This window comes from Pelobates fuscus, chromosome 1, assembly GCF_036172605.1.
Source record: "Pelobates fuscus isolate aPelFus1 chromosome 1, aPelFus1.pri, whole genome shotgun sequence".
NCBI lineage: Eukaryota > Metazoa > Chordata > Amphibia > Anura > Pelobatidae > Pelobates > Pelobates fuscus.
The window spans coordinates 247,301,377-247,319,861 of record NC_086317.1 but is presented as its reverse complement, the minus strand read 5'-3'; the positions used below and the strand labels follow the sequence as shown (position 1 = coordinate 247,319,861).

General features: G+C 39.2%; 1 protein-coding gene across 1 annotated transcript in view; it reads left to right on the top strand.

The window, feature by feature from the left end:
* Nucleotides 1-18,485, top strand: part of CSMD2 (CUB and Sushi multiple domains 2) — a 916,375-nt gene that overhangs the window by 853,934 nt on the left and 43,956 nt on the right. The window contains exons 44-49 of the mRNA XM_063456412.1: nt 3,203-3,348; nt 3,648-3,728; nt 12,820-12,933; nt 13,580-13,768; nt 16,009-16,155; nt 17,463-17,651. Of these exons, the coding sequence (XP_063312482.1) occupies nt 3,203-3,348; nt 3,648-3,728; nt 12,820-12,933; nt 13,580-13,768; nt 16,009-16,155; nt 17,463-17,651 (866 nt within the window). The remainder of the gene's footprint in view (nt 1-3,202; nt 3,349-3,647; nt 3,729-12,819; nt 12,934-13,579; nt 13,769-16,008; nt 16,156-17,462; nt 17,652-18,485) is intronic.

Genomic DNA, 18,485 nt, shown 5'->3' with positions numbered 1-18,485 from the left:
AAGATATTTCCTCCCTAGAGAGAGACACGTTGTGGGTCCTAGACCAGGAAACCAGACTCAGTAAAAAATAATAGCAGCCGCATTATGGATGGCATTCATTTTTTAAGCATCTCTACTTATGATGAGTGTCCCTATGGGTGAATATATGGTACGTAACCCATAAACGTTCACACCATATCCCATAGCAGATATGTTCCTAGCCGAAAAGAAGTCAGTCTGTAGCTGCATTTTTCAGCTGCCCTTTTTTCATATATTGTATAGATATATTTAATTTTTTTTTATAATGCATTAAAAGAAGAGCAAGTTTCTGCTTATTGTGTTCATTTAAGTAGCACTAGTGATTTTCAGTAAGCAGGTTAGGGTTACTAGGCATGAGTTGGTGGTGTATATTCTTATCCGTGCTTGACATACACCTAAATCAGATGCTAAGAAGCTAGATATAAAATGTCCCCTACCTAATAACCCTGATATGTATTCTGCTATATGTGTGTCCTTTTTGAGAAATAGAAATACTAAATATTGGCAGTTTCTAAAGTTACATTTAATGAGCTACAAATCTCACAGGTACAATATCAACTGTAAAACTGCAATTTGTTTCCCTTTCATAATGACATTTACTTTTAATGACATTTACAGTCCTTGCAGAAATTGATTGCCACGTACCCTTTTGCAAACCTTGAATATTATACATATAAGAACACCCACTACTTAGCATTTTTCTAGGGATATGGTTTGGAAAAATAAAGGTGATTGTGGACCTTGCATTAAGAATTATATCAAAAGAGTGTTTGCTCTGAAAAAGATGTATGCCTTTTTGTCAGTCTGTGAACCCTTTCTGCTGGTATATTATCGGTTTGCAAAAACGAGCATGTTTAGCATCTCTTCAGTAGGCTTGTGATTTCCCAGCAAGCTCTAAATCATATTTAATTGTCCTCAACTTACTCCCTGTTGCACTTAAACACTGATCAGAAATTGAGACAAATTTTAGGTGGGAATGTAGGAAATTTAGATTGATTTTCCGATGCCAGTTGCATGCTCCAGAAAATATAGCCAGGAGGCAGCTGAAGATTTGGATGGAATTTAAACTGAGGATAGGATTGAATATATTAATTTGGGTGCATCCAAGAATACTTAAGGATAAAATGGTTAATGATTCCTTCCAATGAGAGTTGGCAGAGGTAGCCCAGAATATAATGTGTTCTGCGCTGCAGCATAAAGTATGATTGACTGTGTCCTACAGAGCTATGATTGGTTAAGCTAACATTGGCCAATCATTGAACGCATGAGGTGTATCGTCAAATCAATTGTATTTCCTTAAAGAAATTGTATTTCCTCGTTTTTCTGGCACTATAGTGCCCCCACCCTCAGGGTCCCCCTCCCACCGGGCTCTGGTGTGAGGAAGGGGTTAAACTTACCTCTTTATCCAGCGCCGGGCGGGAAGCTTTCCTCCTCCTCTCCGCCTCCGATCCTCCCTTTCGGCTGAATGCGCATGCGCGGCAAGAGCTGCGCGCGCGTTCAGCCGGTCGCATAGGAAAGCATTTACAATGCTTTCCTATGGACGCTTGCGTGCTCTCACTGTGATTTTCACAGTGAGAATCACGCAAGCGCCTCTAGCGGCTGTCAGTGAGACAGCCACTAGAAGATTTGGAGGCTGGATTAACCCTATTATAAACATAGCAGTTTCTCTGAAACTGCTATGTTTATAATAAAAAGGGTTAATCCTAAGGGGACCTGGCACCCAAACCACTTCATTAAGCTGAAGTGGTCTGGGTGCCTAGAGTGGTCCTTTAACCCCTTAAGGACCAAACTTCTGGAATAAAAGGGAATCATGACATGTCACACACGCCATGTGTCCTTAAGGGGTTAAGACAGCCAGTGAAAGCTCACGGTTCAATGAGTGCAAGATAACCTCACCAATAGCATGTCAGAGAAAGACAGCTAATGATAGACTGACATCACGCCAAGGCTCTGATGTTAAACCAAGAGTATTCTCCCTTTCAGAAGACTGCTTCATTTACCCCATGTTGACTAAGAGAAAAGTTTAAAATTGCAACATCCCCACTTATACATCACTTTGTATGTGGTTTATCTACAAATAGTTCGGTTTTCCATTAATATGTCATGCTAGTACCCAATCTTCATTGCCTGAGCTGGTATATCCCGTCACAATGAACAAATGTAGCAGTTTGTTGCAGAATATTTGTTGCTTCCACATAAGCAACTATAACACTTGAATACAACTGCATTATTTAGTATACGTGTGCATCCTATGCACAAATAAGTATTTGAATTCCATCATCACAGCAAGAAAAAATATTCTTGTCATATATTATAAATACAGAGCATTTATTAGAAAGTCTCATGACAGATCTACCTTCATTTTTATTTTATTGTCAGCCTTTCTCTCCAAACATTCTTCTCCTCATATGGGAGTTTCCTTGTTGATAAACTCTAGTGGGTTTTTCTTCCTGAAGGTCGAGCCTTGATGTTAGTGATGGATAGTGGCAGAACAGCTCGTTAACACTAATTTAAAAAGCAAGTGACATTAATTGGAAAGGATGGGGACACTGTCAAAGTGTCCCTAGTGCTAGGGCCGAAGGCCTGCGCAGTGGGGATAGGAAAGAAGAAGATTGAGGGCGGAGGCGAGAGGGGATTTTATAAATGACACTGACAAATTGCTCAGTTTTCAGATACTGTCACTATCTGTGACCAGAGGAATATTGTACTGTTCAAATGCCCATTTTTGTTCTTCACATGTCACAGTCGCTCAACTATCGTCAAACATTTTTACACATTGGGGAAGAAGTGCAGTACCAAGACAGAGTGATTTACTTCAATAGTGACTGCCATTTGTATTGAGGGACTTGCTTAACAGCATCTGCATAATTTTTTTTTTAATAGAATTTTTTTAGAATATTTGTTTTCTGCATAAAAGACTAAATGTTAGTGGGGAAATTAGTGTCACCGTAACAATATCACTAAAGCTATGTTATAGTAAATATGAATATAGTGCAACTTGCTGACTTAATTCAAAACGAGGTTAGCTTGTGGGGAAAAAAAACCCAGTGAGATAGAGTCAATATAATTGCAATCCACTCTTCAAAACAACTGTAATGCAATATGGTGCAAAATGTGTATGACCTGGTAGTTATGTTATGTGAACTATGCTTATTTTCTCTTGCACTCTTTCTCTGTGATGCAGGGATGGACCACGACAGGCAGATCCACAATTGGGGGTTTTCACTAGTAACTCCCAAAAAAGATTTGCTCTGAGCTCCTCCAACCAGATTCTTCTACACTTCCACAGTGATGCAGCAAATGGAGGCATCTTTGCTCTATACTTCTATGGTAAGTCAGTGTTTCAGATACTGAACATCAATGATCAACAGAGTTACTCACTAAAGTGAGAATGTAAGGTGAATTCAAAGTAAATTTAAAAATGAAAGGCAAAAGAGCTGAACTGGGAAATATATCTATGCTTTTAGTGTGACTACTCGGCATTAGATGTGATTTCCACGTTGAATAATAATTAGAATCAATGCATAGACTGCTAATGTCCAATACTCAGATTTCTCCATGATCCAAAACTTGTAGGTACTACCTGGTTATTGCATAATAAAATCTGGGTTATGTGTCACGATTTGCAGGATACCGTCTCAGGAAATGTAAACCCCCAAGTACTGTGCCAAATGGAGAGGTTCTCTCTGGAAGTGAAGAATTCCTGATGGGTGAGTTGAAATTCAGATTTTTCATGAATATTGACATGTGCAAGCAGAGGCGTAACTAGAAATCACTGGGCCAGGAGCAAAAATTGCCCTGGGCCCCCCTCCCCAAGCATATTTCCCCCCCCCCCCCATGTGTCCCACCCCCTTCAGCCCCCCTCCATGTGGGTCATTGCCTCCGTCCCAGCCCCCTCATACGTGTCATTCCCTCCGTCCCAGTAAGTAGTGTCTGTTTCTGTGTGTGTGTGTGTGTAAGAGATGCATTGTGTGTGTGTGTGTGTGTAGGGATTCACTGTGTGTGTGTCTGTGTGTGTGTAGGGATGCATTTTGTGTGTGTGCTTGTATGTAGGGATACATTGTGTGTGTGTGTGTGTGTGTGTGTGTGTGTGTGTGTGTAGGGATGCATTGTGTGTGTGTGAGAGCGTGTTTGCTCGGTACGATAGGGGCTGAGGGGGCTAAAAAGGGAGCATCTCTTTTTTTTTATATATGTTTTGTAATGTAATTTTAAAACTATTTTTATTTAATATATGTCCCCCTCCCTGTGTCCTACCAGTATCCAGGGAGGGGGCAGCATTTTCCCTGGTGGTCTGGTGGTGCTACAGAGGCTCTCTGTCATCACCTTGGCCGGGTGAAGGCTCTTTCTGCGATTCCCGGCACCACGTGGAATCGAGCGTTGGTGTGGTTACTGCAGCAACGCTCAGAAAGCCGTGATTCAGCGTGGAGGTGAAGGCAGAGAGTCTCCACCCCTTCCTGCTGCGCAAACTCTGCAAAGTCCCGGGGAGGAAGATAAAAAGACCTCCCTGACCGGGTCTGTGCTTATAAGGGGCCAGGGCTTTCAGGGCCCTCAGGTGGGGTGGGGCCCTTACAAGTGAAGTGGCTGTAGCCCCCGGACTGGCGTACAGTCACAGGGATTGCAGCTGTGACCGGGCCCCCTGAAGTGACGGGCCCGGTCGCCGCTGCGACCGCTGCGACCGTGGTAGGTACTCCACTGTATCCAAGGCTTTGCATACCTGATTGGGATCATTAACAAAGAGTAACAGTCATTATGACTCTGAAAAATCCCACATGAATGATGTGGTCTATAGCTAGAAACTGCAGAAATGTCCTGGTTTTATAAAAAGAATTATGACAATTAGCTACTACAGCAATGCATTTAGACTGCCAGCATTATTAATGTTAACAATCCTTAAAATGTTTTCAAACTAGATTAACTTGTTGTGGCCCACATGTGCAGATGGTCTTTTTAACCATTTTTTTTTTTAACTATGAGTTCTTTTCTTCTTGGTTTCCCATTCAAACTGCTTTATGGGTTTTACAAAGATCTTCATATCTCTTAAAAAAAGCCAAAAGCCTTTCTACATACGTAGTCATTTTATGTAAACATTCCAGTACCATTTATGGAGCACAAGGAAGAGTTATGGACTGAAAGCATATACAGTATTTTAAGTTCAAAAATATAGTTGTACACTGCAATTAATGGGGCTACAGAGTAATTTTTTAAGTTTTCCCTTAGTCTGTATCAGTCTTTAGCAAATGCTGCTACAGTCATTCTCTTGACCACATTATTGATTGCTGCTTATTTCTTTGTTCTAATAAACTATTTTAACCATCCAACAACTAGCCTCTATCAAAATGTTTTGTCTTCCTCCAAAATGAAGCCACCTTATAGTGTATCTTGTAGGTATTGGTGGATTAGGCGCTCACTATATATATTTGGGTGGTGTGGCAGCAGTAACCAGTACAAGGAACCCCAACCTTGTAGTAAATGGATGTGGAAAAAGAAAAAGAAGGAAACCGCGCCCTTAGTGTAGATACGTAAAAATATACAAATATACGTACACAATGGTAATATCAAGGGGTCTTCTTATACAATTGACCTCAAAGAAAACATAAAATATAGAAACAGTAATAGTGTGGTATGTCAGATATAGTGGGTGGATAAATAGTGGTAAGTGATCCACACTCACATGGCCCAGAGCTAACTCAGAGCTCAGCTGTTAACACGCCTGGACGGAACAATCCCCGTCTATGGATGTGTGGCTTTCTTTCGCGATCACAGATGGGCGATATATGAAAAAATAAGAGAACTCCAAATAGTGCAGAGTGTATATATATAAAATAAAATATGTGAATAGGTCATAAAGTATCGTACTCACATTTGCTAGAGCAGAACTTGCTCTAGTCTTAAGGGCATAGGTGGTATAATCCCCACCAAGGAACAGGTTGATGATCAATTGACCTCAAAGAAAACATAAAACATAAAAGCAATGATAGTGTAGTAATTTGAATATAGTGGGTGGATAGTAGGTAATAAGTAATCCACACTCACATGGCCCAGAGCTAACTTAGAGCTCAGCTGTTAATACGCCTGGACGGAATAATCCCCGCCTAAGGATATGTAGTTGTCCTCACAGTCTCAGATGGGCAATATATGGAAAGACAAAATGACTCCAAATGGTGCAATATGTATAAATAAAAGACGTGAATAATTAAAAAAAGTATAATACTCACATTTGCTAGAGCAGAACTTGCTCTAGTCTTAATAGCTTGGGTGGTATGGTCCCCACCAAGGAACAAGTTGGTAGCCAGGAATAAAAATGATAAAAAATCCCAGTATAATAAAAAGGATAATTTATTAACAAAAAATATATATTAAAAGTAAATAAAAAATATGTATATAGTCTCTAGTAGTCCACTTTACGCGTTTCGCCTGTAAAAAGGCTTCCTCAGAAGTGTGGATAATGTCCTGGTACCAAACGTTTATATAGGAGTCCTAATAATGATGATTGCTTCCTGCTTTGTGCAATTGATGCTTCCTGTAACCACTGGTGAACCGCACGCGTCATACCGGAAGTGACGCGGCGCAATATGTTCGTGGTGATATCCGTGTTCCATATATGGAACACATACAAGACTATAATAGTGGTGCTGTGTTCCATTCAGTTGGATAAGGTCCATATGAATAAAGTAGATCTTACTGCTGGATTTTTCGTTAGGTCTTTCGGATACATCTAGCGTAACTTCCGGTATCGGCCCGGAAGTGACGCGATGTCAGGGACCATGATGGTATTATGCGTTCCACTGGTGGAAGGCAAATGTTGCCGGAACTGTTCCGGTTCCACTGGTGGAACGCAAATGTTGCCGGAACTGTTCCGGTTTGTATTCTTGTTGGGAGGGGCGATCCTCAGAGTAGTAATCTCGATAGAGAGGAAAAATTAATATGCAGCTTATCAATGGAATACCAAATAATATATATACACATCTAGGAATATATGTGTAAACAGGGAAAGAGTCTATTAGCCCATAAAAAGTGCAACATTGTATATACAGGGAAATAAACCCAAGTTGGTGGTGTAATAAATAATAGTGTATGATGGAATTGTACACTCAGATTAGAGACATCATAGGAACTAAACAATATATGAAAAATATACAGAAAAACGACAAATATAGAAACTAAGTAAAGAAGTCAATATGTTAAAAAAAGGGGGCTTTACAGATCTATAAGCCATATTTACAACTGAAACATGAGTAAGACATGATACATTAAAATGCCATTAAAAAGAAAAAATACAAAATATATAAAAAACATATATAAAGCATGCAGCACTAGTGGTTACAAATAAGAGGATGGGGAGACTGATAAAAAGAATGGAATAGATAAATTATGAGTAAAAAAATATATTAATTAAAAAAGGTTTATAAAAAATTGTATAAATCAAATTCTATATTTAATCCGTTAGGATGGAGGGTGTCTATATTGAAAACCCACTCCATCTCTTTTTGGCCTATTTTTCGAATCACCACCAACAACCACCAAAATACCCTAACTGACCAATACATTAATAGCAACTTAAAAAATAAATCAAAATTCTATCCGGCTCACTGCAAATCCAGCGCCCTAGACATCTTTGAAAAGAAAGTGGGAAAAGACATTAGAACCTTAGAGAATAATAATAAATATAAAGACAAAGCTAATCTAAATAAAAAAGAGAGACAAACCCTAAAAGATTTATATAACGACAACTCGATTGTCATCAAACCCGCCGACAAAGGCGGCGGCCTTGTCATTTTGTCCAAAGAACAGTATGAGGAAGAAGCTTATAAACAACTAAACGACCATACTACCTACACAAAACTTCCCAACAACCCCATTACTAGAATCAAAAAAGAACTTGAACTGTATTTAGACAAAGGATTAAAAGCCGGTATTCTAAATGAAAAGGAATTACAATATATTAATATCGCCCATCCAAAAATTCCAGTGATATACTTCCTCCCTAAAATACACAAAAATCTCTCTAAACCTCCAGGGCGACCAATTGTCTCGGGTATCGGGTCTGCTCTTTCTAATTTGTCAGAATATATAGACATCCTACTCCAACCCTATGTAACTCAAACTAAATCATATCTCAAAGACACTAGAGATCTTTTAAAAAAACTAGAAAAAATCAGCTGGCAAAATGATTATCTGCTTATCACCTGCGATGTACAATCACTGTACACCATCATCCAGCATAATAAAGGGTGTACAGCAGTCAAAAAAATGGTAGAAAAAGACAACTCCATGTTACAGGATCAGATAGATTTTCTAATTGAAGGCATCGAACTAATTCTCAACAACAATTATTTCTGGTTTCAGGACTCCTTTTATTTACAGAATAGAGGTACAGCTATGGGCACCAGGTTCGCGCCCAGCTATGCCAACCTGTATATGGCCGAATGGGAAGAAAGATACATTTGGAATAATCATGGCTGGGCAGAGAACCTGGTGTCCTACTCTAGATACATCGATGACCTCATTTTTATTTGGAAAGGTTCCATTTTAGAAGCACAAGATTTTATAAGGTTTTTAAACTCCAACCAGGAAGGTATAGTTTTAACGTCTGAAATAAGCAATAGCGAAATTACATATTTAGATCTTAATATTTACATAAGGGACAATGTTGTCAACACAAAAACGCACTTTAAGAATGTACACGTGAATAACTATATAGATACAAAAAGCTGCCATAACAAAATCTGGCTCGACAGCATCCCGAAAAGCCAGATCACAAGACTAAGAAGGAACTGCTCTGACAATACCACCTTTATCGAGCAAGCGAATAAAGTAAAAAATAGTTTGATTAATAAAGGATATAATAAACAATTAATAGAATCTACCATATCACAAAACCTTGAAATCAGTCAAAAAGACCTCATACATAAAGAAAAAGCACTACAATCCCAAAAAACAGATTTTACACTTCCTATAATATTAGACTATAACGACAAAAATAGACATCTGAAGAAGATTATGAATAAACACTGGCACCTTCTAAAAGAAGATCCAATTTTAAAAGATATAATCCCAGAAAGACCAAAAATTATTTTTAGAGGCGCACCAAACTTAAAAATGCACCTTACAAAAAATTTTACTAGGGACGCCAAACCTAATCTTATCAAAGAAAATTTTTTATCCTTAGGTAAAGGTTTTTACAGATGTAACAGCTGTGCAGCTTGTAAAAAAACCAAGACTACAGATAAAAAAAGGACTACATTTAAATCTAATAACACGGGTAAAATTTACACAATAAAGGAAACTATTACCTGCGAGAGTAAGAATGTCATTTATTTATTAGAATGTCCATGCGGGCTCCAGTACATTGGACGCACAATAAGAGCACTAAAAACTCGTATAGCAGAACACTGCAGAAACATTGAAAAGAATTACACTAACCATTCAGTGTCATCCCACTTTTGTATACACAATAATGATCCAAAGCATCTTACATTCATGGGGATAGCCACAGTGACAAATCACTGGAGAGGTGGAGACCTGATTCGAAAAATAGGCCAAAAAGAGATGGAGTGGGTTTTCAATATAGACACCCTCCATCCTAACGGATTAAATATAGAATTTGATTTATACAATTTTTTATAAACCTTTTTTAATTAATATATTTTTTTACTCATAATTTATCTATTCCATTCTTTTTATCAGTCTCCCCATCCTCTTATTTGTAACCACTAGTGCTGCATGCTTTATATATGTTTTTTATGTATTTTGTATTTTTTCTTTTTAATGGCATTTTAATGTATCATGTCTTACTCATGTTTCAGTTGTAAATATGGCTTATAGATCTGTAAAGCCCCCTTTTTTTAACATATTGACTTCTTTACTTAGTTTCTATATTTGTCGTTTTTCTGTATATTTTTCATATATTGTTTAGTTCCTATGATGTCTCTAATCTGAGTGTACAATTCCATCATACACTATTATTTATTACACCACCAACTTGGGTTTATTTCCCTGTATATACAATGTTGCACTTTTTATGGGCTAATAGACTCTTTCCCTGTTTACACATATATTCCTAGATGTGTATATATATTATTTGGTATTCCATTGATAAGCTGCATATTAATTTTTCCTCTCTATCGAGATTACTACTCTGAGGATCGCCCCTCCCAACAAGAATACAAACCGGAACAGTTCCGGCAACATTTGCGTTCCACCAGTGGAACCGGAACAGTTCCGGCAACATTTGCCTTCCACCAGTGGAACGCATAATACCATCATGGTCCCTGACATCGCGTCACTTCCGGGCCGATACCGGAAGTTACGCTAGATGTATCCGAAAGACCTAACGAAAAATCCAGCAGTAAGATCTACTTTATTCATATGGACCTTATCCAACTGAATGGAACACAGCACCACTATTATAGTCTTGTATGTGTTCCATATATGGAACACGGATATCACCACGAACATATTGCGCCGCGTCACTTCCGGTATGACGCGTGCGGTTCACCAGTGGTTACAGGAAGCATCAATTGCACAAAGCAGGAAGCAATCATCATTATTAGGACTCCTATATAAACGTTTGGTACCAGGACATTATCCACACTTCTGAGGAAGCCTTTTTACAGGCGAAACGCGTAAAGTGGACTACTAGAGACTATATACATATTTTTTATTTACTTTTAATATATATTTTTTGTTAATAAATTATCCTTTTTATTATACTGGGATTTTTTATCATTTTTATTCCTGGCTACCAACTTGTTCCTTGGTGGGGACCATACCACCCAAGCTATTAAGACTAGAGCAAGTTCTGCTCTAGCAAATGTGAGTATTATACTTTTTTTAATTATTCACGTCTTTTATTTATACATATTGCACCATTTGGAGTCATTTTGTCTTTCCATATATTGCCCATCTGAGACTGTGAGGACAACTACATATCCTTAGGCGGGGATTATTCCGTCCAGGCGTATTAACAGCTGAGCTCTAAGTTAGCTCTGGGCCATGTGAGTGTGGATTACTTATTACCTACTATCCACCCACTATATTCAAATTACTACACTATCATTGCTTTTATGTTTTATGTTTTCTTTGAGGTCAATTGATCATCAACCTGTTCCTTGGTGGGGATTATACCACCTATGCCCTTAAGACTAGAGCAAGTTCTGCTCTAGCAAATGTGAGTACGATACTTTATGACCTATTCACATATTTTATTTTATATATATACACTCTGCACTATTTGGAGTTCTCTTATTTTTTCATATATCGCCCATCTGTGATCGCGAAAGAAAGCCACACATCCATAGACGGGGATTGTTCCGTCCAGGCGTGTTAACAGCTGAGCTCTGAGTTAGCTCTGGGCCATGTGAGTGTGGATCACTTACCACTATTTATCCACCCACTATATCTGACATACCACACTATTACTGTTTCTATATTTTATGTTTTCTTTGAGGTCAATTGTATAAGAAGACCCCTTGATATTACCATTGTGTACGTATATTTGTATATTTTTACGTATCTACACTAAGGGCGCGGTTTCCTTCTTTTTCTTTTTTATAGTGTATCTTACCTATTCCCCATTTTTTTAACTTTCCTGATGGGCCAGGTTGTCCCAAATACACTAGCATTTTAGAATGACTCATTTATAATAAATCTAATAATATAGATATAATCTCAATATAAAATTAAATTATTGCCGTCCTAATACCTATTACAATAACAATGTTGCACCTATTCATGACCTATATTTCCTTACAATTATAAATTATTAATACTTTTGTAATCGTCCTGTGACCTTTAATAAAAAAATAGAAAAAAACTCTAAAATTATTCCTTACTGCGTCATTGTTAGCCAAAACGCTTTAATCCTCATATTCTGTCAATGGATAAAAGTTTGAAAAAAAATAAAAAATACAAACCATAAGTTTCTAACACACCTGTTTAAAAAATATCTGCACAGTAAAAGTGTATCAAAGCCTACCAGCAAAGTAAGAAAATGATTGTGCAGATTGTTTCCTGGTGTGTCTAATTGTGGATGATAATATGTATAACTAACCAATCAAGATGTATGAGCTCCTTTTAGGTTTCTCAGTGATTCCTTTCTTTGACCTTAAAGGACCACTATAGTGCCAGGAAAACATACTAGTTTTCCTGGCACTATAGTGCCCTGAGGGTGCCCCCACCCTCAGAGTCCCACTCCCGCCAGGCTCTAGGGGGAGAAAGGGGTTAAACTTACCTCTTTCTTCAGCGCCGGGCGGGGAACTCTCCTCCTCCTCTCCTCCCTCTTCTTCCGTCAATGAGACAGCCACTAGAGGCTGGATTAACCCATAGGTAAACATAGCAGTTTTTCTGAAACTGCTATGTTTACAGCAGGCAAGGTTAAACCTAAGCTGAAGTGGTCTGGGTGCCTATAGTATAGTGGTCCTTTAATGGATAACTTTGATATAAAAGTGCAAATGTGTTAGTTGACAAGGCACTAATAAATATGTGTATTGCACAGCACACCTTATTTTATTGACGGCTATTTTCATTGGGGAGTAAAGATTGATTCAGAAACTGTGGCAATCTATCGTACATCCTTTAAAAAATAATTTGTTTTAGAATTTTTAGAAAAACGAATAAATTTTTTTTATAAAAAAACATCCCCTAACTACACATTACCTCCTTATAACAGTCTATAATCGTATGGTAATTTAGTTGTATTGTACCATAGTTTCAAAGCAATAGAAATAAAAGTAAAATAGTTTCTGTATTTTTATGCTATTTTTAATACAGTGTTCTCATTTTCTTTGCATTATTTCTCAGGTGACATTGTGAGGTACAAGTGCCTTCCAGGATTCACCCTAATAGGTCCAGAGATCCTAGTGTGTCGTTTGGGGACATATCTTCAGTTTGAGGGCTCTCCACCATCTTGTGAAGGTGAGTTGGTAATCTGTGAGGGCTATTTACTAAAGTAAAATTTGTCAGAAATTCTAATTGAATTTCAAATCTAAAGCCAAAGTAGCGGAACTGGGAGCATTGTTGACTCAGAGAATTTTCCCAGTTCAGCTATATTGCCCATAAATTTGAAATTCACTGCGGATTCCCTTCAATTAGTACTTTAGTAAATAACCCTGAACGTTTATCCCTAAACAGATCTGAAATTGCTTTATTTGCATTTATAAATATATTAAGTGTTCCTGAAAAGTAAAATTCTGGATCAATATTGACTAGTTAGAGCAACCATCATGAAAATGAACGGGATGATGCTGTAGGTTGATTCATATCTAGAGCTTTGCTCCAGAATAGCTTTTAATGTATACGCCCTACCGTATTGTTTTCTGAAGCCTTTTAATATTGATGTTATGAAATTTTGGATGCTCATTATACACAAGTATATTCAAATTAGGGCCTGTTTTTTTTCTTTCCTTGAAGATATTGCAAACTTTTGTAAAGGCATAACAGCTATCAGTTACATCTCTTGCAATTGCACTTTGATTGTCTTCTGGTATTATAACTGTTACAATATTCGTATGCAAACTTGGGACAGACAAAGTTAACTGACCAAACCTGTCTATTTCATCAGTACATTGTCCAGCCAATGAGATCCTCACAGACTCTACCGGAGTGATTTTAAGCCAGAGTTTCCCAGGAACATACCCTCATTTTCAGACCTGCTCCTGGCTTATCAAAGTGGAGTCTGGATACAACGTGACACTGAGTGTGGAGTACTTCCTGAGTGAAAAGCAATATGATGAGTTTGACATCTTCGATGGTGAGTAGAGAACATCAAATGAAAGTATCTCAGTGTTTCATTAGTTCGCTTACTATACATTAGATATACATGATACGTGTTGATTATGTGAGCTTTAGTTTCAAGGTTCTGTGATACATGAAGAAATAGGGAATAATAAGTGGGGCACTTTTGGAACTTTGCTAGGCTTGTTTCTTGATCCTTGTTGTGATGTTATTAGGGCGTAAACATCTTAATTCCTACCAAATGAACAAGACCGCAAACAGGGCCGGTGCAAGGATTTTTGGGTACATAGGCGAAGATGCATTTCCCCCTCCCCACCCCCATCTATTAATAACATCTTCACCTATGTGCCTCTTAACCAGCCCCTCTCCCCTCCCCGTCCATTAGTGGTCCCCTCCCTTCCCTGTCGCTTAGTGTTCCCCTCCCCCTCTTTTCCCTGTCCCTTGGTGTTTCTCTCCCCTCCCCTCCCTGTCCATTGGTGCACCCTCCACCCCCTTAGTGATCACACTCCCCTTCCTTGTGCCTCCTACCTCTCTTGTAGCGTTACCGAACGGAGCAGAACCTCTACATGAGCTTCAGTTTTCTGTACCTGGCTGGACTGACAGGAAGTGCTCTCTCAGTGAGCACCTCCTGTCAGTCTTACCGGGTACAGGAAACAGAAGCTCCTGTACTGCCCTCCACTCCGCCACGCTACACTCAGTGGTGTATACACACTAACAGTGACACACTCAATGACAAACACAGAGACTTCACTGACAGACACAGTCTCACTGATCTGACACACACTCATTCATTGACACACACACACACACACACTGACAGACACACACTGATTGACAGACACACTGATAGTCACACACAGACTCAATGACAAACATACTCTCTGTGATTTTACAGACACTCACAAACACACACTGACAGACACACATTCACACTGACAAACACACTCATACACTCACATGCACACACATTCATACAATCACTCACTCATACACTTACAGACACACAAACACTCACACACACTCACAAACAAAGACACACTCACAGACAAACACATACACACACTCACACATACACTTACAGACACACACACTCACAGACAAACACACACACACTCACACATACACCTACAGACACACACACTCACAAACAAACACACACACACACTCACACTTACACACACACTCACATATACACTTACAGACACAAACACTCACAGACAAATGCATACACACTCACACACGCTCACACATACAGACACACACGCACTCACAAACAAACACATACACTCACACATACACACACACTCACAGACAAACACATACACACACTCACACATACACTTACAGACATACACACTCACGCATACACTTTCAGACACACACACTCACAGACAAACACATACACACACACACTCACACATACACACACTCACAGACAAACACATACACACACTCACAGACAAACACATACACACACTCACACATACACTTACAGACACACACTCACAGGACAAACATACACAGACACATACACTTACAGACACACACACACACACACTCACAGACAAATTAAACGTCCATCCACCCTCACTATCTGGAGAGCTGGTGTGGATATGTCCCTGGGGTCCAGTGGGGCTTCACTGCGGAGGGTGGCAGAGTTCTGTCAAACGCTGTGAGGCAGCTCTAACTTTTCTGCTCTGCTCCCTTGCGGGCGGTCTACTGATGCTGGGAGCCGGAATATAACATAATTTTCCGTCTCCCGCGGCATCAGCAAACATCGCGCGAGGGAGCAGAGCAGAAAGGTTAGAGCTCCCTTGCCGCATCTGATTATAACACAGCCGCGCCGGGGGTCCAGAAGGTGGCCTGGCAGGAGGGAGTGCTTCCCTCCTACCGGTCACTGGAATCTTGCGCCCCCAGAGCTGGTGTGCCCTAAGGCGGCCCCCTGTGCCGCCTTATGGACGCGCCGGCCCTGACAGCAAAGGCCATCAGGGTTGTTCACTAAAATGAGAATTGCTAGGAATTCAAAGTGAATTCCAAAATTAAGGCCAAAATAACTGATTAAAAAAAAAACTTCTTCATGTTAATTCTGTGTTCAGTTACGTCTCACTTTAGTAAAAAATACCTGTTTATAGTTTGATTTGGAGGATCATTAGCTGGAGTGCAAGCAGGCAACTGTGCTACTCATCTCCAGTCACTACATGTAATCATACTTTCTACCAAGAAGACCTTCTTGACAGTAGTTTTTATTAATAATAGGTCCATCGGGACAGAGTCACCTGCTCATATCCCTGAGTGGTAACTATTCAGCTCCTCTGACAATAACCAGCTCTGGAAATAAGGTATATCTCCGCTGGACTTCCGATCATGTCTACAGCAGGAAAGGATTTAAGATCCGTTACTCAGGTAAGAATGAAAATCAATCACAGGAAATTATATTATATAGAGTAATATGATGATTATTATGATTATATGGATTAATAGGAGGAGTTATAGTGAGAGGCTATATGTAGTAATAGGGGGGAGTTATAGGGAGAGGTTATATGGAGTTATAGGAGGAGTTATAGGAAGATGTTATATGGAGTAATAGGAGGAACTATAGTGAGAGGTTATATGGAGCAATATGAGGGGAGTTTATAGAGAGTAATAGGAGGAGTCATAGGAAGAGGTTATATGGAGTAATAGAGGTAGTTATAGGGAGAGGTTATATGGAGTAATAGGGGGAGTTATAGGGAGAGGTTATATGGAGTAATAGGGGGAGTTATAGGGAGAGGTTATATGGAGTAATAGGGGGAGTTATAGGGAGAGGTTATATGGAATAATATAAGGAGAGGTTATGTGGAGTAATAGGTGGGATTATAAGGAGATATATGGAGATTTAGGAGCTATTATAGGGAGAGTTGCTTGGAGTTCCACTTCCAGGTAGGTGCTTTATATCTCCACTGACCAGTGAAGAGATCAAAAAAACCTCCCCTGGTTGTTTCAACACCACTCGGTGTTGCCAATTAAAGTGCAGGAGGTGCACAGTGTGGCGCTACAGATGTTAAACAATAACTGGTGGGGGCTAGGAAACTAGGCAAGTATAGTGTGAGACAGGAGTAGACAGACACTGATGAGGGAGACCAGGAGAAAGAAAGAAGGGAGAGAAAGATAGACAGAAAGCACTAGAGATGCAAAAGCGTAACTAAAATAAGCTAAGAGGAAGAGATTATTGGCACTCTTCTCTAGAGGTTGTAGCATAACAAGACGAGATAGGAAAAGTTATGTTATGCTATCTGCAGTACATATTATTATTATTATTATTATTTATGAAGCACCAATAAGTTCCACCTGTACAGTCAGTAGACTAACAAACAAGTGGTTGCCAAGACATGTTGGACGTACAGAATCCGAAGGTGTTAAGGGCCCTGCTCAAGCAAGATGACATTCTAAGGGTATATTTATAGGGACGGTAATGTTGAATTTTTACTGGGGTTACAATAGAGGTTACATGTCACAATGTGATGGATTATACATAAAGGATGAATGGATGTAATAAAATGATTTAACAAGCTGATATATGGGGATAATGTACATTATAAAAAGGATTGCTAGAAGGAGATAACGTGTATGTGGAAACCAGTGAGAGCTAAATAAAAAATGCACAGAGCAGCTTCTTATTGTTCGAACACCTTTCCGAGCTGCTTTGTTTTAATTCTAAAGTTTGTCCTTAGCTTCATACTGCAGCCTTCCACGGCCTCCACTTCATGGCTCTGTTCTGGGACCTATTACCAACCCACCTGGTGGCGTTGTACGATTTAGCTGTGATCCTGGTTTTCGACTGATTGGGTTGAACACTGCAACCTGCTTACGGCGTCCTCAGGGGTACTATGACTGGAACTCAGAAGTGCCACTGTGTCAGGGTAAGTGAACAAAAACTTAGAGTTACTATAACCCTTCTAAAAGAGGGGACCTATCAGGTGTAATTGGCTCTATGGTGTATTGTGGAGAAGGTTTCCCCTCCCAATGTGATGTAAAACCTGTAACTTACCTGAAATTCAGGTTAGAGAGGTTAAATAAAGTTGTTTTTCTTTTTTAAGGATACTTAGTTTCACACAACCACTAACAAGTTTATGTGCTTCATCCTTCTATATATACATAATTTTCTTACTATTTTGATCTCCAAGCAAGCTTACTAGGTTTGATGTTATAATTGTGTTCTTTTTTTCATTTATACCAGCTTTTGGGGGCTCCCTCCTAGGGTTGCTTTCCCTTTTATGGTTCTTTGGTATTTTTCATTTACTAACTCATGGTTCAAGCCCACTCTGGTGGGGCTGGTACCACCATCCTGACCATTTCCCCTGTTTTTTTTAGACCCAATCTATTGTGGGTTGAAAATAAAGGGAAATCCTTCCATTGCATTAGTTTTTAAGAATTACCCCTTTCTGCAAGGGCCCTGTACAGACAAACTCAAAGCAATTGATTAATATTTCAGAGTTTAACCAAGATAGTTTTGTCAAAAAATGATTGATAGTGCATTTGCAGCAGCTTCACATGATAATGATAATACTGAACAATAGCAGAATAGATTTAACACATTTCATTGGAATTCCAAATATGATGCACTGAAGTGAGCTATGAAGCACTGGGTGAGCTGTTTTTAATTCACAATATGGCTGCAGACAGTCAGAGTAACTACAATCAGGTAGTGATATCCTTACTGTGGCGGAACCAACCTCGCCACTGTGCACTGGAGA